Source organism: Hermetia illucens, chromosome 1 (genome assembly GCF_905115235.1).
Source record: "Hermetia illucens chromosome 1, iHerIll2.2.curated.20191125, whole genome shotgun sequence".
Taxonomy (NCBI): domain Eukaryota; kingdom Metazoa; phylum Arthropoda; class Insecta; order Diptera; family Stratiomyidae; genus Hermetia; species Hermetia illucens.
This window is the reverse complement of record NC_051849.1, coordinates 17611589-17638532: the sequence shown is the minus strand read 5'-3', so window position 1 is coordinate 17638532 and position 26944 is coordinate 17611589. Positions and strand designations below refer to the sequence as shown.

The following is a 26944-nucleotide window of genomic DNA, read 5'->3' as shown; positions in this document are numbered from 1 at the left end:
GTTGGGTTGGACTTGTGGCGTGACATGGTTTGATCACATCCGAAGTAAGTATATCCGCGATCGATATGGGGTTGCATCAATCGTGGAAAAATTGCGAGAGAGGCGTTTTCGATGATATGGTCACTTAATTCGCGCTAACGAGAATTCACTCGCCAAGACTGGTCTGAACACCGAAGTCGATGGTAAACGGTCGAAAGAACGGTGACTTGATATGCTGGATGAGGATTTGAAAGCTTCGCGATTGCATCCAGATTAGGCTTTTGATAAAACAAAATGGTGCAACCGATTACGATGCCCTGGAAACAAAGATCGCAATGAATTCATTGTTTGTCGAACAGTCTTCTTGAAAGCAGTTGTCACCTATGTCATTTTCACGAACAATGGGCATCACAAAGTCTGATATCAAGGCTTGGTCGTGGCTCGTCATTGGTGCCTATGGTAGCTCCACCATCGTTTAAAAAAATTCGGTTTGGTGATTATATTTCCCAAAAAACGCACCAAACTGTAAGTTGTTGGTCGTAAGGAGGCTGTCCTTCAACTAATTGAGGGTTTCGGGTGACATAAGATCAATCATTTTACTTATTCACGCCTTCACTTCACCTACGTTAGATGTGGCAATTTTTGCCATTCGTTTCCGGCCATTTTGATGCTCTATTAGTCAGAATTAAAGCGATACGGACAATGATCATTGTTTAGTTTCTGAACCATCTGGATTTCATAAGAAAACATTGGATTGGAACATTGGAAAACGTTTGGATGGCGACGTTAGGTTCCCAAAAACACGACAAACGTTTGTGGAGATTTGGAGTTTACGGTAAGTACCAACGTGTGGAGCTGGCATTATGGTAGAACACTTTCCACTTTGTTTTTTTTTGGAATGTACTATTCCATGGTATAAATTTCCATTGGCTGGCGCTTCCAACGTGATAAAACATTAACCTATCTGATAACATTGTCAAAAGGTGTTATGGTTGCCCGATGCTTCCACTCCAAATGGTCAACGTTATTTATCCAGAATACATACTAAATCCACTACTGATTCTGACGTGGTCAATCTGATCAGATCCTGTTCTTCAAGAATGTGCCACTAACGACGAGGCAGTGGAAGTTGCATAGACCTACAAAACTTTCATCATTATTGATCTGAGTGCACCTTTGCATTCAGATTACTCATCACGATTACAATGCCAACTTTAGGGAGTCTCTCCTGAACTATCTGTTATTGCTCATAGAATTGTCGTAGAAAATTGCTACAAACGATATTTTGTAGCTACCAATCTCATGGGTTCAATGTGTTTACTAAATTCTTTCTCATGTTACTTGAGTAATTTAAGTTAATTGCGATAACTGCTGTTTTTCAATTATAATGTGCGCAAGCGCGTTGGTTGCATTGAATGGAGTTTCAATTTTATTTCATCAAGCTATGCACATAGCATAGTCATAAGTTCTGTCAGTCAAACCAAATCAATCGAAAAGTACACCATTAGAAAAGGGTAATATAGAGCTTTCAAAAGAACAAAAAATATTCAAAATAGTGGCCGCTACAGGCCCGAAGTTTGTGAGACTATGCATTGATCGCTTCACGCACGGTATGAGCGGCATTTCTCGAGCTGCACGCACAATGCTAGCCTTCAAACTCTACAAATCGGTGTAAGTTCGATCGCAGGCAGTCTTTGCTAACTTAGCCCAAAGGCTGTAGTCCAGAGGATTCAAATCTGGGCTGCCTGAGGCTCATTCATTCGCGGTTATGAAGTCGGGAACATGCGCCGTTAACCACTGTTGAATTATCTTGGCTTTGTGAACGCGGGCCGAGTCCTGCTGGAAGCACCACGGCTTTCCAGCGAATAGAGATTCCCTCTATGGCTTGACCACATCCGCTCACATCTTTTCGTACACGTTTGCATTGGTTTTAACGCCCGCTCCGCAGACATGAATATTAGTTACTCCGTGATATGAGACGCCCCAATATTTGTTGGTTAGATTTTTCCTCGATGGTAAACATTTTTTTATCAGAAAATATAATTTTGCGATATTTTTTGCCGGGAAAAGCAGCACACCGAGTTCGCCTTATTTCCTTCAGTTTTGGCCGGTACGTACCGAGACCGAGATGTTCTCGTAAAATATGACTCATATTTCGAGTTGAAACGCCCATTTCTGCCGACATTCGTTTCTGTTTGCGGAGAGGATTGCCATGAACACGTTCACGCACAGCAGGCCCTTCCCGCGGCCTGTCAACCACATCAGCTGTTTCGCGGTTTTGAGCTAATGTCCTAATAACGAATCGTTCGTTTATCAGCGTTTTTTTTTTTTTAACAAACTATGCATTACAAAAATTATAGGACAAACGGTTTCGTCCAGGGCAGAGGCAACTCTTCAGACGCTGCCTCACCTCTGCCCTGGGAGCAGCGTGACCGTGAGTGGCATCAGATGGTTTCGACTGGATATAATTCGCACCCTTGGCGTGTTTTTCTAAATTTATAAAGGAGCGTTTTCCATCTGATGCCACTCACGGTCACGCTGCTCCCAGGGCAGAGGTGAGGCAGCGTCTGAAGAGTTGCCTCTGCCCTGGACGAAACCGTTTGTCCTATAATTTTTGTAATGCTTGGGTGCCATACCCCAAACGAGGGATCCGCGGACCAAAGAGACGTGGGAGTAAGTTGCTCTCCATTTGGTCCGGTCCAACAACAAGTGGTTGTGGACTTAGGATCCCTCACTTATCCTAAACAATTAAACTATGCATCTTTCTCGGCGTATTCCCACATTGGTGAAGCGCAGTAATCGCGATTCTTTTTTAGTAGTTACCGAACTTCATCGTGTTGTCGTTTAAGCGCTACTGACCTTCGGAACCTGAAAGTCTGACGAAAGTGGGGTATGGTCAGGTACTCTCTGTGGGCAGTGTTACCAGTTTCGGCTGCCTAACATTTCCCGCTATACGTATCGACTGACAGAACTTATGTACAAGGTGTCTCTAAAGAAATTTTATATTTAATAGATCGATTAAAAAAAAGTAACCCGTATATAGAAAAACTGTTAATTAATTATTAAAATACACTTTTTGGGGATTTATTTCTTAAAAATAATAATAATGTAGACCCTCGCGTTCTCGGCACTCATTTAATCGAACAGTAAAATTACTTATGACGTCTCGGCAGGTGGACTCAGGGATGGCTGCCATTTCGTGACGGATATTTTCTTTCAAATGCGCCAGTGAAGTTTATTTATTAGCGTAAACTTTAGATTTAAGATAACCTCATAGGAAAAAGTCCATAGGGGTTAAATCTGGACTGTGTGGGGACCAATTTATGTCACCTCTCCGGGAGATCAATTTGCCTGAGAAAATTTCACGAACACGTGGCAGAGACATATTGGACGTGTGTCAAGTTGCTCCGTCCTGTTGGAACCATGTTCTTTGGTTATAACCAGGAAAGTTTTGCAGTACAGGTACCAAGAAGTTGTCTAACATCTCCATATAACGCTCTGAATTCACTGTAACTGCACGCCCCCTTTCGTCTTCAAAAAAGTAAGGGCCGATAATTCCTCGCGCCGATATCGCAGCCCATACGGTCACTTTAGGCGAATGTAGGGGTTTCTGATGTTTGCGTTTCGGATTCGTTACACTCCAGTAACGGCAGTTCAGCTTATTTACGTGGCCATTAAAATGAAAATGGGCTTCATCCGAAAACAAAATGTTGGTAAACGTTGAAAATCGCTCAATCACCTGATTTACGAAATTAAGCCTCTTGACTGGCATCTTGGGGCTTTAATTCTTGCACCAATTGAATTTTGTAGGGGTGCAGCTTTAGGTCTTTGTGCATAATGTAATGATGTAATGATGATTTATGTACATTTAACGCACTTGTGCCCTTCCGAATTGAAAGGTTCGGGTCGTCACGAACAGACTGATTAACATTCTCTACGTTTTCTACCGTTCTTGATGACCTAGGTCGCCCGGATTTTGATTTATCCAGCGTTGTACCAGTCTCTTCAAACTTTTTAACCCAATGTCGAACTAGATGAATGCTTGGCGCATCATTTAAGTGGCGAAAACCTCGAATACAGTTGCCGAATCGCCGTTTTTATAAAAGTCTCGCACACACAACGCGCGGTCTGCTCCCGAGAAACGCTCCACAGCGACTGAATTCCCAAGAGCCAGGCTACCGATTGACATAACCCCCGCGCCCCTCGGATACGTTGCGTTCACGCAGTAAGCTAAATAAATATAAAATTTCTTTTGAGGCACCTTGTATATGCAAACTTAACGAACGGGTCCAAAAACCAACGTGCCAAGATGTTCAAACAAACAAATGTCTTGGATCTTGTTACAATGAAAAAGGTCACCAAGCGTTAGATTAAGCAAAAATAAATTTAAGAACTTGCTTTGTTTTATTAAAATTTATTAATTTGTATTTCATAATTTTGTTACATTTTCATATGACGTCTTAAATATTACATCTGTAACGTATAATCTTCATCCAATGTATTACATTTTCATCGATGCTGGATAATATCAATGGGAATTGTGCTTTAATTTTTGGTGTTTGGTTGATAATTTAATGAATATGATGGTGTTTGGTTACAAAATCATGTGCGCATTACATGAACATAATATTGGCGTGAATAATTGCTTCGTAATGCAAACATACAAATATAGAACAAGGAAGCAAGGACTCGCACGACGGTAAACCTAAAGTCGAAGAGAAAGTCTTCTCCGACGATGAATTAGTGGCTTTAATTGATCCAATTCTACAAATGGACGATACCAGTCGTGACGGTTACATAGATTATCCTGAATTTATCAAAGCACAGAAGAAGGCCTCGCAACAGAATAGGCCAACAAAGTAAACACACATACACAAACACACTCGTTTTGATGTCTTGAGGAAGGTTGTTTTTCATTTTGTGTATTTTAGTCTCATTTAATTCTTATTTATGCATACATATGTAAAGTGTAACACACGAACAAACAAACACACAGAAATAATGAAAAGTTTGATCGAGACTGAAGCAATTATAAAAGATGCGTTAAATTCCAATTGTGTAACATTTGAAGCTGACTTGGATCTGTTGTTAATGTCGTTTTGCTTTCTCGTTTCATTTTAAAATAAAACCGTCCTGAGATGGATCTGACTAAGTGTTGCTGTTAAGCCATTACGATCGAATCATTGTTACAGCACGAAATCACCTTTTTTGAAGATACTTATTTAATTTTTGTAGTTTATTTGTGATCAATGGAAACTATAGTTGTACTCCAAAATTTCATTTACAGTAGCATTCCAAAATTACGCATTTCCCATTTGTTAGTTAGCGCTGCCACTCTAAGTGACGATTAATTAGGAAGGGCTTAGTTGTATATAATTTCTCACGATGTAAAATGCATTTTCCGACTAATAGAGACGAAAAACATCAACATCAACGGGTGTTTTGAATGTTCGTCAAAAGTTGCCAAATAATTGAAGAGTCCATAAATTATTACTTAAATGCAAAGCTTGATCAATTAATATCCACTTTAGTCTTCCAACATAGAATAATGCGTAGCGGTTTATATTATTTCGTCGCCTGTGAGTTGTTAGATAGTTTTGCATTGTTTCGAGTTCACTCGGAACTTTTTAAGTATCCAATGAATTTCATTGACCAGTGGATCGTCTGCTGATCACATTTCAGTGGTTAAAAAAACGCAAAACCTCGTTGCTCAGTTTTGAAATGTTCAGATGCAAAATGAATGTTTCTAGTCACTTTCTGAAAATTTTCGGATTTATTTTAAGGGCGATAGGATTATTTCTGAGTTTATACTGGCAGCTTGGTTGGAAATTATTAAATTCATTCTTTAGCCACGGAATCAATAACAATTTAGATATTCCATACTCATTAGAAAGTTATTAAAGTGTAGGTTTATGGTAGTAAAGTTATGCACATGACTGAAATTGAGATATCAAAAAAACTTCATACTCAAACAATAGCACGGCACCAGATTGATAACTGATCACTACTTAGATATCTTTGTGACTCTTCAATTACATATCTTAGAAATGAAAATGAAATTAAGAAAATTAGGTTCAACCAAATAATATGGCATACATATTAAAACGATTCAGAGAGTATGTGCAAATGCGCAACATGTATGTAAGCTATGTATGTGAGAATATCAAAATCGAATATTTATAGAATGTTTTATATTTGTAAAATAAACAAAAAAGATAAATAAAATAGGATTTTTATAGCAAACATGGGAGATATTCTGTATTTAAGATTTAGGTATAGAATCAATGTTATTTCGATGCCATTTAACATTATTTGGTGGCGCTTATTTAGCGAAGTATTGCGATCTAATGCGGTTAAAGAAACAGTCAATCTCTGATAAAAATTTTAAAGTCTCTCACACGTTTCCACTATTTTTCTATCGCGTACTTACATTCCAGTGGGCTTCGAGGTTACAGGTGCATGGAGTGTACAACAATTTAGGTCTACAAATAATAATTGTATATCATACAAATGCGTATTGTGTTTGATCGTAAGCGTTAACTCATTGTGTCGAAAAATTCGTGTTTTATATATACAATTCTGAGGTTTCTGTCGTAAACTGCAAAAATGATTTGAGCTTACATTCCTTAACTAACCGCTTTTACAATGGCTATAGCTGCCTGTTAGCGCTTCTTGGAAAGCAGGTGCAGCGAAAATATAAATTCCGTACATTACTTCATGGCTATCTGATCAGTACAGAAACAGTCAAAAGGGTACCACCCTTCTTGTTTGTCTTCAATCTACTATATCTTGATACCTTTGCATGTACTATTATTATAGCCACTGTTGTGGCTGCAGGAAACACCTGAATAATCATATTGTTATGTTCTTAGCAATTCGTACTCGTCACTAGTTACGTTACTTGCTTTACGTAGGCTCGCATCACTGGACTGCGTAGCACTAAACAAAAACCCGTTCTACAGGGTACGGCAGCATAACTTCCTTTTTTCAAAACTCAATAAAAACTATTGTATGCATCGGAAAATATTTATTTATTTTTTATAATGTAGGTACATGTCTAAAGTTTTTATTTACATTGTTTTGAAGATCAAATCTGTTAGGTGACGTCCCCCATTCTCCATACATTGCGTAAACCGATTTCTGGCGTTTGTCATGACTCTTGTTAGCATAGCAGGTGTTATGTTGGCAATTTCTTCTTGGATGTTGGTCTTCAAATCTTGTAGGCTTCTTGGACGGTTCACATAAACACGGGATTTCAAAAAACCCTATAGAAAAAAATCACAAGGGGGCAGATCGGGAGAGCGTGCCGGCCATTCCAAATCGCCTCTAATTGAGATAAGGCGCTCTGGAAAGTGTTCCCTCAAAACAGCCATCGATGCTCTTGAAATGTGTGCTGTTGCACCGTGTTGTTGGAACCAAGTGTCCCCCAAATCCAAATTTTCGAGCCGTGGGAAAAAAAAATTCTGTAGCATGTTTACATACCGGTCCGAATTCACTGTCACTGTAACCTCATTTTCCTCAAAAAACCAGGGACCAATAATTCCAGCTGAGGAAATTGCACACCACACTGTGACTTTGGGTGAATGCAAAGGATTTTGATGCAATTCTCGAGGGTTGGTGTCAGCCCAGTAGCGCATGTTTTGTTTGTTAACCGACCCACATAAATGAAAATGGGCTTCATCGCTAAAAAAAACAATAGCACCCTCGGGAACGACATCAAGAAGAAGCCCACACGCGTTCATCCGAGAGTTGAAGTCACGTTCTGAAAGTTCCTGCACTATCGCCATCTTATAGGGATGAAAATGAAGATCATCACGAAGAATTCTTCTCACAGAACGATCGGATAGTCCAAGGGCAGATGCGTGTTTGCGCGCAGAACGCCGTGGCGATCGCAACATTGGCGCTCTCACTGCTTCAATGTTCTCAGGTGATCTAACGGGCCGAGGGACTGCAGTTCTTCCTTTTGTCGCACTTGCAGTTTGTCTGAATGTAGTGACCCATATAACAATTGATTCGCGGTCTGGGACGGGAGCCAACGGGGCTAAATTAAAGCGATTCCGAAATGCACGCTGTGTTGCAATAACCGAACATCCGCTTGAAAAGTAAACCTCAACAGCAAAGGCACGCTCCTCACTATTCCAACGCATGATGGCGACTGAACCATGTCGGGATAAAACTTTACAGTATCCCCTCTTGAACGAGACCACTCCGCTATGACATCAACTAACTGAGTGGCGCGCATTTTAAAAAAGGAAGTTATGCTGCCGCAGCCTGTAGTACAATTCGAGGCGTATCTATAACCGACGAGATCTGTTCTAATTCTAGAACTAGGCTAACTTTGTGGGCGGATTTTCGCGGACCCCGCGGAACATTCCAGAAAGACATGCAAACGAGTTACTAGAAAACTATTTTGCACCTTTGACAAAATCTTCTTACCGGCATTAGAGCCATCTGTTAACAATTTTCGTAACTAAATATTCGCCCTACTGTTATACAATTTTGGCGTCTTGGCTAATTGTCATAACTACGATTTACATTGACGTCAAACATTTTCCAAAGTGATTTTCGTCACACTGCCCACCGCCTAAACTTGTTCGTCCCGAACAAGAATCATCGCTATCTGCCTGGTGTTCCCATTTCTCCAGGTAATCCAATTCCACCTTCGCCGCCCAGCATTTATCCACTTCGCCTAATTTAGTTAGCAGCGTCATTAAATTCTTTAATTTCGCCACGAAGTCGTTCCAATTTCGATTGCGACTTCCGTTTATTTTTCTTCTTAGGCTGTAGACTCTGGAGCAATACCAATTGATTCTTGAAGGAGTTGCGTCCTGATAATGGCTTTACTTCACTTATAAAATCCCGTTCGAATGTAGTTCCAAACTCACATATCAGCATCTCCCTTCGTCTTCGTATCTTCGACTTTTTTTCCAAACTCATGTTGATCACTTAATTTGACGCAATCTGATTCGAAACATGTAGCCCACTAGAACTCTCGCTCGTTCTTCGCTATAGTTCCGGTGATATCCAAATCTTCTTTTTCTTCAGCCTTTGTCCCGTTCACAAGCGGGGTCGGCTCGTCGTGATCGGCTTCGGCATTTGGCTCTATCGAATGCCTGATGTGGGTGCAATCTCGAGGCTTTCAAATCCCCATCTAGCGTATCAACCCACCGTTGTTTAGGTCTGCTTTTTGGCCGTTTACCATCAATTTCGATGTTCAGACCAGAATTTTAGATTTGAGACGTTCGTTGATACGTCGATCACAAAGAACACCAGTTGTGGAACGCCACTTCATCCAGGTTGCGTTAATGTGTGAAGCAATTTCATAACGCAGCTCTCCATTGGCTGATAGCGTTGACCCGAGGTATTTAAATCGCTCAGTTCTGGGCAGATCACTGCCGCTGACAGTGATTGTCCCTGTTTCATGGGGATCGGTCGTCAAAAATTCAGTTTTGTTTACATTCAATCTGAGACCGTGTTGCATGAGGTGATCATTCCATTTTTGGACAAGTTGCTCGAGATCATTTTTGCTATCAGATGCTACGAAAACATCATCTGCATAAAGCAGTGTGTAGGGCGCTGGACGTTGGATATCCCGTGTGACGGTGTCCATAACAAGGACAAAGAGGAGTGGTGAGAGGGCACTTCCTTGATGAACTCCAACAGAGACACGAAGCGGTTTTGATACACCCGCCATACTTCGAACTTTACTTTTCGGATCGTGGTAGAGCAATTGAACCCAGCGCACGAGTTCTTCTGGCACGAAGTGTTGTCGTAAAGCATACCAGATGAGTTCGTGTGGTACACGGTCAAACGCTTTCTCTAGATCCAGAAAGGCAATGTAAAGGAGGCGATGCTTCTCACGGTGTTTCTCCATGAGTAACCACGCAGCGTGTATTGCGTCAGTAGTTCCGCAGTTCTTGACAAATCCGGCTTGATTCACGGTTATTTCAACGATTTCGCGAATACGGTTATCAAGAATGCGTTCAAAAATCTTCATGGTATGGAAAAGTAACCGGATCGGACGGTAATTTGAACATTCTGCTGGACTACTTTTCTGTTTCCATATTGGAATAGTAGTACTTTCTTGCCAGTCAGATGATGTTCCTCCTTCCTGTATAACCCGATTAAAGAATTCACTGAGCCACAGTGTTGGGTACCAGCTCTTCGCTTTCCAGAGCTCAGATGCGATGTCGTCAGGTCCTGTTGCTTTTCCCGATTTCATTTGTTTTATTGCCTCCTCGACTTCAGTTGCGCTGACTGGTGGAACTGCTCCAAATGTCGGCAATGATTGTGGAAGTGGAGGATGAGCAAATTCTTCAGTTGAAATCTGCTCGAAGTATTCTCGCCATCTATCCGTTGCGGCTCGACGGTTGGTAAGCAAAGTACCGTTCTTGTCATTAACGAAACAGAAGTGTTCGATATCCTGTGTGCGCTCATTACGGCTTTTAGCAAGTCGATACAGATCTTTCTCGCCATCCCGAGCGTCCAGTTTACGTAAAGATTTTTGAAATGGTTTGCTCGGGTGACAGCGACCGCTTTCTTTGCTTCTCGGTTGACATTCTTATAAATTTGCCAATTAGCAAGCGTTTTATCATCGAGAAATTTGTGGTAGAGGCGTTTCTTTTCACGGACCTTCATTTCAACATCATCATTCCAAAGCCAAGTATCTCGGTTGATGTACCGCTTACCCGGCTTGGTGACTCCGAGGGTTGCAGAGGCCGCTTTGTGGATCGTGTCTTTCATTTGATTGCATGATTCTTCCACATTCGTAATGGTCGGCAATCGTTTCTTCTTTCTTCTCACCAAATCGCCACCATTTAATACGCGGCGGGCCAGTGCGTTCCTCACGCTGTTTTATCGGTGGCTTAATTGGCAGGACGGCAATCAACGGCCGATGTTGAGGTGCGATGATCTCATAGGGAACGACTTTGCAAATGCTCACTGGTTACTACTTTATGATGCTCCAAACGTTTCATTACTCGTAACACAACCATCAACATTTGTATAACTCCACGACCCTCATTTTCCGAAAGGTTGAACACGTATATTCCCACTTGCAGAAGATATTGCCGTTGTGCCTCATAAATCTTGGCTATGCAAATTTTGAGCGTTAAATCATCCCAGCTTCCTCTTTGGTTCTGCTCCTCCAGATTATTTGTTTCTTTTACTTTTACCACTTTTGCAGAGCCTTGCCATACTTGCTCGAAAGTACGCTCTTTCTCTGCCGTAGCACTCAAATGATAAACACTACTAGATCGCTCTACGATACTCACTCGTGTATCCTCCTTACTTTTCAATTTTCTTCTATCACTTCGCTTCCCCTACTGTAATTATCCCAAAACTCTTGCCTTTTCCGTGTCCATTTATTTATCCCTTCTGATTCCTTCCACTTCTTGCGACGTTTCTTATAATTCCGTGTTACGTACCTTCCTCTACTCCAATTATGGCACTCGCTTCTAAAAATGCGCATAAGTGTTACGTTCATCAATTTTGCAACTCGGCGAACCATTGGCTTCAAGTCACTAAGCGAGTTGTAAACTGTTGCAAGATTCCTTGCCGCATAACATATGCTTGTTGCTACCTTTGTCCTGAACGGTCTCAAGTTCTTCTTGTCAATCGCTTCTCGCCATTTCACACTTTCCGTCTGCCGACGTATCAGTTCTCGAATAGTCATCTCCTCCGGCTTTGCACTGTCCTGCCAGGTATGCTCACTCTGCCTAAAAATTTTTTCCTCCTGTTTCGTATCTTCTCGCTCATGGTCATGGTCTTCTGCCTCTCGGAAATTTCGCTCCTCCTTTTTAGTCACCTCCTGTCTGATCACTTCTTGTGATTTTCGAATATCCGGATTGGACTGCAACTTGTCAACTTCCTTTTGCCGTTTTTCAACTGCTTGCAACATTTCTTCCATCGGTTTTGGAATCTCATTGGCATTCTCATGCTGTATCACTTCCTTCTGTATACTCAGTTCTTGATACATCGGCTTTTCATCTGACCGCTCTACAGTTACCTCTCCACAACATTCTGAAGCGATTCTTCCAGACACTTTGTACTTTCTGTTTGCTGTTCTGTTACTTCTTCAATATTCCTTTATTCAGTAACCTGTTGGCTGCTCATAATTTCCTCTTTTGTTTCTCTATATGGTCTCGTTTTGTTCCATAAATTTCTCCATCTTTTTTTCGCGGAACTTTCCAGAAAGTGTGTGTGTGTGTTTTTTATTTGTCCCACGTTGTCCCGGCAGGCTTACGATGTATGACACCAGAAACCACCTACGATGACTCAGTGCCACGGTTGGCTAGACTTGTCTATGCTGCCAGCATGACTACGAAAAATATGGGCTACTGAACCTTATATTGCTTTGTAGATTTTCATTATGTTAAAGTGATTGAGTAGTGAGTCGCTCTCTATGGTTCTGAGTGTTGGCCGACCATAAAAGACAATGAACGGCGTCTTGCGGTAATGGAGACGAAGATGCTACGTTGGACTAGTGGCGTCACACGTTTAGATCACATCCGAAATGAGGATATCCGCGATCGTTATGGGGTTGCACCGATCGTGGAAAAGTTGCGAGAGAGGCGTCTTCGATGGTATGGTCACGCAATTCGTGCAAACGAGAATTCACTTGCCAAGATTGGTCTGAACATTGAAGTCGATGGTAAATGACCAAAAGGCAGACCTAAGCAACGGTGGCTTGATACGCTGGATGGGGATTTGAAAGCCTCGAGATTGCACCCAGATCAGGCATTCGATAGAGCCAAATGGCGAAGCCGATCACGACGAGCCGACGCCGCTTGTGAACGGGACAAAGGCTGAAGAAAAAGAAGAAGAAGATTGAGTAGTGAGAAGTAAAATTCATTTTGCATATTATCTGACTTATAACCGTAAAGGCTTTTACCTAGGCTTTATTTAAATGCTAAAGTTTTATTTCTGCTTGTTCAAGAAAGGTGATAATTTCTACTAGGTGTTTATTTAGGTCCTCTGCAAGCAGGTGCTCTACAGAGTTGATGGATCTATCCCAGTTAAAATTATTTCTGATTTGGATATACTTAGTACATTTGAAGAGGATGTGATCTAAAGTTTCCTGCACATTGTATGTATTGCAACTGTCATTTCTTATGATTTTCATCTTTTTGAGCCATGGTTTATTATAGGAGTGACCTGATATGATTCTATTGGCAGTTTATATCCCGACACCTTTTGTTTGGATAGGTCTTTCGGAGGTTTTATGGGCACATGGGGGAAAATTTTTGCAAAGAATTACCCTTTGGAGCGAATGTCATTTTGATAGCTTGAGTCCCACTCCTGTTTGGTTGGCCACCAGAAGGTTTAAATCAATGGGTGCTAGATGACAGATCATCAGCGTGGCGCTGTTCTGGCCTTCGGTAGCTGCCAGATGTGCACTTCCATTTAATTTGATGCCACTCCTTGCCCGGCACCACATTATGACTACTTCTTCGCCGTTCATGCATTTGATGTTGTTGTGGATTTCATTGACCATGTAGTGAGTGGTAGACTCTTTGCCCAAGATCCGGCACACGTGTAGGGAGTCCGTAATTATGACCACTTTCTTATGACCTTTATTCAACGTATATTTAGTGGCTAGCCAAACCGCTTGGAGTTCTGCTGATAACGTTGTGATTTGGTTTAGCCTGTGCTGCCCCACCGTTTCAGCATGATCATTGACCACTGCAATGCTTACATCTCCTCTGACAGAGGCATCTGTCGCATATATTTCAAAATTTCTGGATTTGTAGTTGCATATGGAGGCATTGATCTCGTTTGCTAAAGCAGTTTTTGGAATGTTTCTGCCTGTCGCCTGAGTTATAATCACTTGTAAGGTATGTGGAGGGCTTGATTTTATGTCAGCTGTCAGGAGGTCAAAACGGTGAGAGAAACGTTTTTAAGTTGCAGAGAGGCCATTTTTAGCACCTGCACTCTCTTGGACATTCCGAAAGACATGACGTCGTTTTGCATGGAGCCTTAATAGTTCCTTAGCTGCTAAAATCGTTATTCTGTGATGGGGGGGGGGGGGGGGGTTATTTGCCAGAGGAAAGGTGGACAGGTGAGGAGCAGTTTTGGTAAGCCCTAGGCATCTTTTTTAGGATTGTGGCCGCTATTGAGATGATTTTGTTATTTAGGTATTTGGGTACTATTACAGATGTGGCAGCGGCTTAATCTAGGATGGGTCGTATTAGCACTCTGAACAATTTGATGCTATTTTCAGGAGGATGGCCCCAAGAATGCCCAGTAGAAAAATTGATGACTCTAGCAGCTTTTTTAGCCTTAGTGATGGGGTCAATTGTTTGATCTTTTAAGATTAAGGATGAGTTAATTGTCTTGCCAAGGAAGGTTATCTTTTTGACTTGGTGTATGCTGATATTGCCAAGATTCAAGGGGTGTAGTGTACTACTGTTTCTTTTAAGGGTAATGAATTTTGATTTGTCCGGATTTATATGAAGATTTAGGCTTTTGCATTCTTCAATGAGGGCTACTGTTTGGGCTTTAATGGAGGCTTCAGTTTCCGTAATTATTTTGCCAGTGGCCAATATGAAAAAATCGTCAGCATATTGGTAGATTTCTATGTTGGGGTCGACTGGTTTATGAAGTGAGGCCGTGTAAATGTTGAATAGTGTGGGGCGCAAGACACATCCTTGGGGTATACCATTGCAAATTTCCACCTTCGCATCACCTAGGATTAGTTTCCTGTTAGCCAGGAACCTTGAGATTCAGATAATGATTTCGGCTGGTATTTTATGTAAGATCATTTTAGATTCAAGGGTTTTTACATCTACACTTTCATATGCTTTGGATACATCAAGAACTACAGCTTGCGCCTGCAGATTGTTTGCTTTGGATATGGAGATTGAGAGAAGGATGTCGTTTAGACATGTCACAGTGAATAATCCGCTCTGATAGGCATGGCTGTTGGGAGGGAGAATTTTGTGCTCTAGAATGAAATGGTTTAGTCTATTTTTGACAAGTATGTTGAGGATTTTGGCGAAAACATTAATCAGGGATATGGGTCTGAAGCTTTTAAAGTCTGACAGGTCTTTGTTTATTTTGGGTATGGGAACTATCTTAATAACAGACCACTCCTGTGGAGGGTTTAGATTTCGCCAAGTTTCATTAATGGAGGTTAGCAGAGCAGATTTGACCGATGGGCTTAGCTACTGAATGTACGTGTACGTAATTTGGTCGTTACCCGGTGCGGAGTTCTTTTTCCGTTTGTTAAGGACCAGAGCGAATTCCTCAGGAGTAAAATTTTTTTGCAGCGATGGAAGCAGTAAGTGGGATGTAAAATTATTTGGAGTTGGGTTGTTGTAGCTTGAGCTTAGAAAGTCTATGTATTTCTGGTCATTTTCAGAGTCCCAACTCCGATTGTTGGTTTCTTCCTCTTGAAAATTTTGAAAATTTGTTATGCTTTTCCAGAATACCTTGGTGTCTTTTTCAACACTCAGTTCTTCCCAAATCTCGGCCCAAGTTTCCAGAAAGACATGCAAACACTTTACTAGAAAACTACTTTGCGCCTTTGACAAGATCTTGCCGTCATTAGAGTCATCTGTTAACAATTATCGTAACTAAGTATTCGCCCTACTGTTATGAGAATTGTGTCTTCTAACGGTTACATTTATACACTGGTACTCTTGAGATAATATAAGGATAAACAAAAATTGAGGACTTTCGTGGATGTTGTTATGTTATTAATGAAATGATCAAGTATGCAACAATGGGTGACTACGTCGTTGTACCAATATATTTACTATTCATGTTAGCTTATGTCTTCCGGTTTTTCGATTTCTTCTGTTTAAATTTTGTGATTGTGTTGTAAGCTTATTAGTGTCCAGTTGTCGTCAAAATCCTCAGACGCTTTTTGGGTGTATACGTACAACAGGTTGCGGTTATTGAAGTTACTATAGTTAATCTATTATTAACTTTTCAAAACCTAACCCTTTACCCTACACAGATGATAAAGATGCGACAAGTTATAAAGATGAAGAATTGATTGAAACCATCGACTTTGTGTTGGGCAAAATGGATAAAAATGGTGACGGCTACATTAATTATGATGAATATAGACATGCAGACTTTAGCAAGCTAGAAAAATAAATCCCGTTCTATAATAATCCATTCATTTAACAATCAATTCAAAAATTGTTACTAACAAATTTTGTATATTATGTAAATAAAGTGGTAAGTTGAACGAAATAAATATTCTCAACATAAAGTTTACTCGATGCCTTGCAATCTTGTGAAGGTCATCTGCAAATAGATGATTAGTCTGCAAGAAATATAATCTGTTTCATACTTTTGGAGCTTTCACCGTTTTTTATCAGCCTTTCTTCCAAGTGCTTCATGACTGCCTTTTTCTAGTCTTCCTTTTTTGGGAAATCATTATCATCATCAACGGCGCAACAACCGTTATCCAGTCTAGGCTTGCCTTAATAAGGAACTCCAGACATCCCGGTTTTGCGCCGAGGTCCACCATTTCGATATTCTTAAAAGCTGTCTGTTGTCCTGACCTACGCCATCGCTCCATCTCAGGCAGGGTCTGCCTCGTCTTCTTTTTCTACCATAGATATTGCCCTTATAGACTTTCGGGGCTAGATCATCCTCATCCATACGTATTAAGTGACCCCCCACCGTAACCTATTGAGCAGGATTTTATCCACAACCTGACGGTCATGGTATCGCTCATAGATTTCGTCATTGTGTAGGCTACGGAATCATCCATCCTCATTTAGGAGGTTAAGAATTCTTCGGAGGATTTTTCTCTCGAACGCGGCCAAGAGTTCGCAATTTTTCTTACTAACAACCCAAGTCTCCGAGGAATAGATAAGGACTAGCAAGATCATAGTCTTGTACAGTAATCGCTTTGACCCTATGGTGAGACGTTTCGAGCGGAACAGTTTTTTGTAAGCTGAAATAGGTTCTATTGGCTGCCAGGAACCGTGCGCGGATATCATCGTCGTAGCTGTTATCGATTGTGACTTTCAACCCAAGAAAGGAGAAATTATCAACGGTCTCAAAGTTGTAGTCTCCCATCTTTATTTTTTTCGTTTGATCAGTGCGGTTTGATGTTGTTGGTTGGTTGGTTTTTGGTGCTGACGTTGCCACCACATACTTTGTCTTGCCTTCATTGATGTGCAGCCCAAGATATCGCGCCAATCAGGGCCTACTCGATCTGGGTGGAGGCAGTTTGTACGTTTCGGGTGGTTCTTCCCATGATGTTGATATCGTCAGCATAGGCCAGTAGTTGGATGGACTTAAAGAGGATCGTACCTCTTGCATTTGCCTCAGCATCACGGATCACTTTCTCGAGGGCCAGGTTAAAGAGAACGCATGATAGGGCATCCCCATGTCTTAGACCGTTGTTGATGTCGAATGGTTTTAAGAGTGATCCTGCTGCTTTTATCTGACCTCGCACATTGGTCAGGATCAGCCTAGTCAGTCTTATCAATTTCGTCGGGATACCGAATTTTCTCATGGCCGTGATCAGTTTTATCCTGGCTATGTTATCATAGGCGGCTTTAAAGTCGATGAAGAGACGTTGCCACTGATGTCCATATTCCAACAATTTTTCCATCGTTTGCCACAGAGAGAAAATCTGATCTGTTGCTGATTTGCCTGGAGGGAAGCCTCTTTGGTATGGGCCAATGATGTTCTGGGCGTATGGGACTATCCGGCCTAGTAAGATAGCTGAGAATATCTTATAGATGGTACTCAGCAACGTGATATTTCTATAATTGCTGCACTGTGTGATATCTCCCTTTTTACTGAATACTTGTGATAATTTCCAAGGGTGCTGATTTTTTTCATAAGCCACTTTGCAATTTGATAGGTTGGGGAGTTAGTATCCGCTATGATTTCTCGTGTCGCATTACCTTCCTTATGGATTTTTGGTTCGTCCTAATTCTCGGTAAAGTCCTCCTCTTCCTAGTAGTTTCCTATTTTAACTGCTTTAACCGCTTCAAGGACCTGATGCCTGATTGGATTGTCGCGCCAACGATTATTGCTACTATTTGGTTACTGTGTATTTTTCTATGGCTACATCTCCGCTCGAAGTCGTTGACACAGCTCTCGGCTCCTTAAATTTTTCAATTCACCTTCAATTTTCGGCAACCTGCCAGGTTTCGTGACGAATCTTTGAAACCTTGTTTATAAATTCATTTGGCGGCAGGATCGCGGAGATAATCCGTTATACGCTTTGAGACCCACGCTCTGTTTCCCTAAGAGCAGATGAAATAATGACATCAGATAATGGGTCCTTTCATCAGCACCTCTTTAATTAGGCAAATTTAGGAGACACTTCCTAAATGTACTACTGATTGTGATTGAATGTTCGTTCCTGGTTAGTTAAAACCCAATTGATTTGGTGACAGACCTTGCATTCGAACAGGTGGTGGACAAATCTGCAAACATTTCATGGCTGTTACGGACGCCAAGACCATGCTCTTTATCACATATTTGAGCGAGGTGTTGTCAGAATCAACCTCGGTATTCAGATCACCCATCGCGATCATAACGTCACCTTTTGGAAGACTTGTTCGAATTGTGTAAAATTGCTCATAGAAATCTTTTTAAGCTTTTATGGAAAAAAAATTTATTAAAATAGATTCAGTGACTGTCTGTTTGTCTGTCCGTCTGCCTGTCTTTTTTTCTAAGGTGAAAAGCTTCAAAAGCTACCATAGGCTCCTGCCAGACGGTTATATGGGACTCCTACCCATTAAAACCACCTTCTTCTACTCCCACTTTCCCCGTGGCATTCCCGTATGATGTTACGTTGCGGGGCTGGATTAGAATTTGTCCTGCACTTGTGTTCGTGCTCGTTCCTTCTTCCGGATGATTTCCTCTTGTCTAAGCTTCCTGTGGATACCTTTTATCACTTTTTTGACTGCAGTCCATATCACCATCGATTTTAAGAAATGATTCAACATGTTTACCTCTATATCTCCATCGATTTCAACATATGATTCAACATGTTTTCAACTGCGAACCTGGGGCATTGAAATAACACGACATCTGCGATGTCCGCACACATTGGACAATTTGGTCACTCGTCATTCCCAAATCGATAGAGTTATGCTCGATAACGTCCGCGTCCGCTCAAAACTTGCGTTAGGTCCAATCTACTTTGCGTGGGGTCGCTCGATCCATCTCCGAATATCCCATAACATGAAACTGTGTGCTTTTCTCTGACTCGTTCCCCCTCTCTTGTCAGTCGGCGATAGTTCCAGTTCGTGCGGACTGCCGCCGACGGGTAGAAGGTTCTCCGGTGAGATACGTTCGATCATAAAGGGTTGTCTTTCTCTCGCCAGAATGTCAATTGAGGTCATCCCTGGTACCACCCCGCTTCGTTGGACACAATTATTAACAAGAGTGCTCCTAGGAAGGACCCTTGTAGAACGCCGCATATTGATTGGTATGATTTAACTCCTTCATCTGAATTGCAGCACAGAAGCCTATTAATTAAAAAGTCGCCAATAATTCGCAACAGGTACTTCGGCATTCCGAATTTAATTAGGGCCTCCAGCATTTTGCTCCATCTGGCGGAATTGAAGGCAATCTTCACGTCAAGTGTTATCACTGCACAGCATTTGTCCTCTTCGAAGGCGGCTTAAGCTATGTTAGCTATTGGGTTAACTGCATCGGTCATAGATCTTTTCTTTCGAAATCCAAACTTGTTCATAGAGAGACCACTTTCTCTTTCGGCAATTGGAAGTACTCTGTTGTAGATAATTGGTTCAAATAATTTGCCAGTATTATTTAGAAGGCATATTGGTCTGTATAATGAAGGTTCACCTCAGAGGTTTCTCTCGCTTGGGGATGAGATTCAGCCTCTGCCTTTTCGACTCTGTGGGAAATGCTCTTTCATTCAGATATGCGCTAAATCCCGCCGCAAACATATTTGGCGCTATATTCACTACTGCCTTAAGGCTTTGTAGGGGTTACTATCCTAGCCAGGAACCCTATTTTCTGCTATTTTTTGCAGCTCCCAGGACCGTTTCATCGCTAACCATTGAGATTTTGAGGGATCCACTTGGACAATAGGAAGGCTAGGGGTATTCACGTTTTGTGGGAAAAGGTTTGTCACTGTCTCATCTCGCAAATTAGGGTAAGTAATCGATGGAGATCGTTTGCTTTTGATTTTGGTGAGAATGTCTCCTCTCCATATAGCAAGTTACACCGTTTTGTGTTGTATACATGCAAAATAATAATAATAATAATCGTTGGCGCAACCATATTGAATCAGGGCCTTGAAGTATGTTAGAGCACTTCATTCAAGACCGAAACGGTACACTACAGTATACTGTAGGAGGCAATGTGGTCAGCATTGCGCTCGACCAAGATTATTACCCTGAATTGACACAGGTACTCATTCACAGCTGAGTCGACTGGTATCCGACGTCAAATCACGATACAAATTCCACTGCTACCAGTGAGATTTGAACCGCGACCTTCCGTACGACAGCCTTGTGCTCTAACCACTCAGGTACCCGGACACGCGTACGATGCATGCCACCATTTTATTACGATGTTGGTGAAGTCACGTCACATAAACGGAAAACGTCACTTAGTGTAAAAGTTGGAGCCGCTAAATGCTAAACTCTTGAGTTGTCTTGCACGAAATGATATTTCATTATGCGCATCGTAAATGCAGTCTTGTTAAACTACGTTGAAATAAACAGGTAATATTCATGACGACGTTGTATGTGCTTTCAGACCTCCAACTTAACAGACAAGTTATTAAAGCTAATATCTGTCAGGTTTTCAATTTCTTCTGTTCATAGTATTGTGATTGTGTTTGAGCTGTTTAGTGTCAAGTTATCGTCAATATGTTTTGAGTTTGCAGACTTTTTGGGGAGAACTCCCTCGTTGGCTTGAGGTTGCGGTTATTAAAGTCAACATAGTTTTATTTATTCTCAACTTTTTAAATGTTAATAATTTACCCTACACAGATGACAAAGATACAATGATCTATAAAGATGATGATTTGAGTGCAACCGTTGATTTTGTATTGAACAAAATGGATACAAATGGGGATGGCTTCATTAATTATGATGAATATAAAAATGCAGATTTCAGCAAACCATAAAGATAAATTCTGTTTTATCATCATTCACTGCAAACTGTGTATAATATTTTACATTGTAAATACCAATCAATTTAAAAAATGTTACTAACAAATTTTGTATATTATGTAAATAAAATGATCGGGAAGTTTTAAGTAGTAAGCATTCTCATTAACACTAATTTTGCAGGATATCTTTCTATCAAGGGTAAGGTTTTCAAGACTATGTAAATTTTTCTGGTCCACACTTTTTTTGGGGGAAGTAGATGCTTCATTGTAATAGGGATAGGATCACGCAAGGTTTTGTTGGGGTAATTTTGTCTGCCTTATTATCATCAACCTGATTAAAAAAATAAAAAAATGTTTTTTGAACTGGTTATAGGCATTTATCCACTTAAGCCTATTCTGAGTTTGCCACTTGTCGACATTTAATGCAAAATGTTGTTATTTTATACAAGAAGTCTCTTGTTGTATGGTCACCTCGGAGAGAGACTCGAGCCAGATTGCGGATGTTTGAAATTCTCACTTACTGAAAACCGCCTGAGGCCTCTCCTACTCTCCCCTACGGAATCACCACTAAGATATTACTTCGTGAGATGGGTTTTACAATTGCGGAGATAACTGCAAGTCAAGGATATTTGAGCGTTCTCTACCGATTGACTAACTGGTTCTAGCAAGTGAACCTTTCCCATACCATAAGGTAATTGTGAAGTGTTTTTAGGGTAGTTGTGAAAGCATGTCGACTCGAGAAGCTCAAATAAGGGTCTGCATGCCAGTCGAGCTCTGTTTAGGATATATTGCATAGCAGGCAGGCGAAAATTTGCAGAAGCCAAGTGAGCAGGTCACACCAAAACTGTTGTCTACTCCCCGATCTATAGTAAAACCCATTATCTATGAAAAAATGTGTTTTTACATATATGGTGCAATATTCGTGGTTGAAATATTATTCAATACACATGTATACAAATCAAGTCGGGAAACCGGAAGCTGGACGCTTCAGGTATGAAGGGTTTTGCGTATTTCTTTTATAAAGGCATTTGAGTGTGAATTTGTCCCCTTAGTACGTAACACGTAACATGCGCATATATTTGACCTATTATAACTTTGTTAGTAATAGTGCGATTTCCACAAAACTTGGTAGGATCAAGCTCTGTATCATAGCCTACATTGTTGCAACTGGGGTTCTGCAGTCAATTACTCAAAATTATAGTAATATACTATTATTAACTTTATTTGAAGAGATATCGATATGGAATTTCTTGCCACCAGCTTCTTGATTTTTTTGAGATTTTTCGGTTGGGCAGTTTTTGAGAATGGCCCCGTTAAATAAATGATCACTTCCGACCCCCCGAACTCCCCGCCTTTTCAACAAATGTCAAAACTAAGCTTCGGAAAGCACTAACCGAGACCTTTCATTTGATACCCTACATGACTATATTTGGTGAAAAAAAACTTACACTTCCCTTTTGAATGTATGGGGACCTCTCCTTAAATTGGACGTAACAGGATGTAACTCACTGTATGCGTGAGCGTTCACAGTTCCCACCTTTCCACTAAATTTGGTGTCAATCGCTGCTACAGTCTCTGCGAAAAATGCGTGTGACGGACAGACGGATGGACAGGCAGACACACAGACAGACAGTAAACCGATTTGAATAAGATTTTGTTTTACATAAAACCTTAAAAATAGAGAAAAGTGAATCAGATTAGCGCAGCCATAGGAAAATGAAAGAAAATCCAACTTCAGAGTCAAAAAAAGTATGTTAACACAACAAATAATAAGGTCAATCGCCCTCAAAAAACAGGATCAAAACAGTTTTTAATACTTCGTGTAGTGTATCTACCGTTGGCTTTAATTACGACTAACAACCGATGAGGCATCGATTCCATTAGGGTTCGAAGGTAATCTGTGGGAAGATTATTCCATTCTTCGAGGAGTCGCGTTCATATTTCTACTTTATTTGTGACGGGTGGAAGAGATCCGTTGATTGGGGAGGCGTGGCTAATACTTTAGGATAGTTGTAAAGGAGCCATGTCCGTGTAGCATACGCTTTATGTTTCGTATCGTTATCCTGGTAAAGTTGGAACGAGTCTAAGATGCCTAGTTTCTCAGTACTCTGGCGCAGATTTTCTTTTAAAATTTTGATGTAGTTTTTAGCAGTCATCATTCCTTCAATAAACGATCCGTCCTGGACCCAAGTCTTGCCTCTCGTCCTACTCGGCCTACGTACAACACGCCGAGAGGAATTTGCTGCCAGCCCCGCGGAGCTGGTATACGGGGAGAACCCGAGACTCCCAAGTGATCCGGTCTTCGACATGAGGTCGGGTCTCACAGAGTCGGGGTTGGTGCGTCTGCTGAGAGACAATCTCTGACGCATCAATGCCATTCCTCCCACCCAACACTCGTCCGCACCTGTCTGTGCGCCCAAGGAACTGGACACGTGTACGCACGTCCTGGTCAGGACGAATGCCGTGCGGAAGCCGCTGCAGCCTCCTTATGAAGGCCCGTACCGCGTTCTCGAGCGGAGAGAACATTTCTTCCAGCTCGAGATCGGTGGACAGAAAAAGGCGGTCTCCCTGTCCAGGCTGAAGCCCGTGTACACCCCTAAACAACGGCGCGTTTGCTTCAAGGACTAATGGGGAGCACAGTTCCGGATTCGGTCGCTGAAACCCCTCGGTTTCATCTGGGGGCGGAGTGATGTGGCACGGCAGGATTCGCGGCATTCGAAATTTATTTCGAATGTTGCGAATACCAGCGACAGATGACGTCACCGGCGCTCTCCACTTAGTTTAGACCTCGCTACAGGAGTAAAGAGCAGAGTGCCATGTAGGTGACGACAGATGTGATATTTTAAGGAGAAAGAAGTGAAGACTGACAAAATGTCTAGTTGTGACTGGGAATCCTAAGGAATAATTAATTAAAAAGCTGTATTCGTTCTTAATTACAATTATATTGCAAATAAATATAGTGTTCTTAACAACAATACACCTACCCTGACGCCGTGAAACAACCCCAAACCATGACATTTTCGCTACCATGTTTAATGTTCACATTCACATTTTTCTCATTAAATCCAGTGTTTGATTTTCGGCGGACTTTTACCTTCCCACCGCTACCGAACAAGTTGAATTTGGAATCGTCACAAAAGATAACCGTTCTCCAAAAAGTTTCGTCCTTCGAGATATACTTTTCCGCAAAACTCGAGGCGTTTTTTTTTATTTCCTGAGGAGATGTACGGTTTATTGCGAGCAGTTCAGGTACTTTTCAACAGGTTTCTAATTGTTTGATCGGAAATCTGTTCACAATACGTTTCGGTGATCTCTCGACTAACCTGTTCAACACTTACTTTAGGGTTACACTGGACTTTTCAAAGGATATTTCGCTTGTCTTGCAACCACAGTTTTTCAGGTCGACCAGAGCGCAGTTTCCTGTCAATCCTATCCTCGTTTTTATAAGCCCAGAATATTTTATCAACAGTGCATGGTCTCATATGCAATAATTCTGCAATTTTGTAACCCGATAAACCCGATTTCCTTTTCAAATGAAGTATCACGGGATTCACGCGACATTTTTATCCCCTTTTGTTATTTTATGCGGCCACTTGGGTAACAATTTCACATAAACTGCATCAGTTATCTCACGCAACGGTACTTTGTTGTGTTTTACCGTTATCGGTATTACTTATCGATTGGAAAACCTCATTAACAACGTAGCGTACTAACAATTCTCTTATGTTGACATACTTTTTTGATTGTGAATTTAGACTTTGTTTTTATTTTCCTATTACTGTCTGTCCGTCTGTCTGTCTGTCTGTCTGTCTGTCTGTCTGTCCGTCACACGCATTTTTCTCGGAGACGGTTATAGCGATTGATACCAAATTTGGTAGAAAGGTGGGAACTGTGAACGCTCGCACATACAGTGAGTTACATCCTTTTACGTTGAATTGAAGGGGGGGTCCCCATGCATGCAAAAGGGGGGTGTAAAATTTTTTTTCATCAAATTTAGTCATGTGGGGTATCAAATTAAAGGTCTCGATTAGTACTTTTTGAAGCCGCTCTTAGTTTTGACATTTCTTGGAAACGTGGGGGGTGCGGGGGGTTGAAAGTGATCATTTCTTTAAGGGGGCCATTCTCAGAAACTACCAAACCGAAAAATCTGAAAAAAATCAGAAGGCTGCCACTATATGGTGTCTTGGCTCCGAAATACCTTTCATACCGATATCTGTTCAAAGAAAGTTAATAATAGTATATTACTATAATTTTTTGTAATTGAGTGGAAACCCCCCTTAAGTTCATCCTAGTGGCACGGAATTCTGCATTGATGTAGGCTATAATGTAGAGCATGATCATACCAAGTTTGATGGAAATCGCACTATTACTAACAAATTTATAATACGTCGAAGTTGTTGCTTCTTTGAAAATTGAAGACTATGAATGTCAATATGACCCGAAAGTGAATACTCTCCCATAATATATGGATATATGACGTGCTACGTACTAAGAAATACACAAAACCTTTCGTACCTGAAGCGTCCAGCTTCCGGTTTCCCGACTTGTTATTTTCCTATTACTGTGTCATCTTGCTTTCATTTTTAAGGTTTTGTGTAAACAGAAAACCTTATTAAAATCGGTTTACTGTCTGTCTGTCTGTCTGTCTGTCTGTCTATCCGTCTGTCTGTCTGTCTGTCCGTCTGTCTGTCTGTCTGTCTGTCTGTCCGTCACACGCATTTTTCTCGGAGACGGTTATAGAGATTGACACAAAATTTGGTAGAAAGGTGGGAACTGTGAACGCTCATGCATATAGTAAGTTACATCCTTTTACGACGAACTTAAGGCGGGGTCCCCATACATGCAAAAGGGGGATGTAAATTTTTTTTTCATCAAATATAGTCATGTGGGGTATCAAATTAAAGGTCTCAGTTAGTACTTTTCGAAGCCGGTATTAGTTTTGACTTCTGCTGAAAAGGTGGGGAGTGCGGGGGGTTGAAAGTGGTCATTTTTTTAACGAACCCATTCTCAGGAACTACCAAACCGAAAAATCTGGAAAAAATCAGGGGGCTGCCACTATATGGTGCCTAGGCTCCGAAATACCTTCCATATCGATACCTATTCAAATAAAGTTAATAATAGTATATTACTATAATTTTTAGTAATTGACAGGAAAACCCCCCTTAAGTTCACCCTAGAATCACAAAATTCTAATACCTTTGCAGCAATGTAGGCTACAGCATAGATCATAATCGTGCCAAATTTGGTGAAAATCGCACTATTACTAACAAAGTTATACTAGGTCAAAACTGTCGCTCCTCTGCAAATTCAAGACTATTAATGTCAATATCACTTGAAAGTAGCTATTTTCACGTAATATATGCATATTTTCCGTGATACATGCTAATGGGACAAATGCACACTTAAATCTCTTTATAAAAGAAATACACAAAACCTTTCATATCTGAAGCGTCTAGCTTCCGGTTTCCCAACTTGTTAAGGTTTTTAAACACAAAACCTTATTAAAATCGGTTTCCTGTCTGTCTGTCTGTCACACGCATTTTTCTCGGAGACGGTTATAGCGATTGACACCAAATTTGGTAAAAAGGTGGGAACTGTGAACGCTCACGCATCCAGTAAATTACATCCTTTTACGTTGAACTTAAGGGGGGGTCCCCATACATGCAAAAGGGGGGTGTAAATTTTGTTTTCATCAAATATAGTCATGTGGGGTATCAAATTAAAGGTCTCGATTAGTACTTTCCCAAGTCGATCTTAGTTTTGACATTCGTTGGAAGGGTGGGGAGCGCGGGGGGTTGAAAGTGATCACTTCTTTAAGGGGGCCATTCTCAGAAACTACCAAACCGAAAAATCTGAAAAAAATGAGGAGGCTGCCACTATATGGTGCCT

The 26944-nt window shown here is 41.1% G+C and overlaps 1 protein-coding gene across 6 annotated transcripts in view; it reads left to right on the top strand.

The window, feature by feature from the left end:
• The window catches only part of LOC119647806 (myb-like protein Q), a 49821-nt gene that overhangs the window by 4752 nt on the left and 18125 nt on the right, over nucleotides 1–26944 (top strand). The window contains exon 6 of one of the 6 annotated variants that reach the window (XM_038049058.1): nucleotides 20934–21205. The exons of 3 other annotated variants lie outside the window; for them this stretch is intronic. In XM_038049058.1, the coding sequence (XP_037904986.1) occupies nucleotides 20934–21070 (137 nt within the window). In that variant the 3' untranslated portion in view covers nucleotides 21071–21205. Of the gene's footprint in view, nucleotides 1–4651; nucleotides 6223–15940; nucleotides 16123–20933; nucleotides 21206–26944 lie in introns of those variants that run through there. 2 more of the 6 variants (XM_038049049.1, XM_038049025.1) reach the window with 2 other exon arrangements.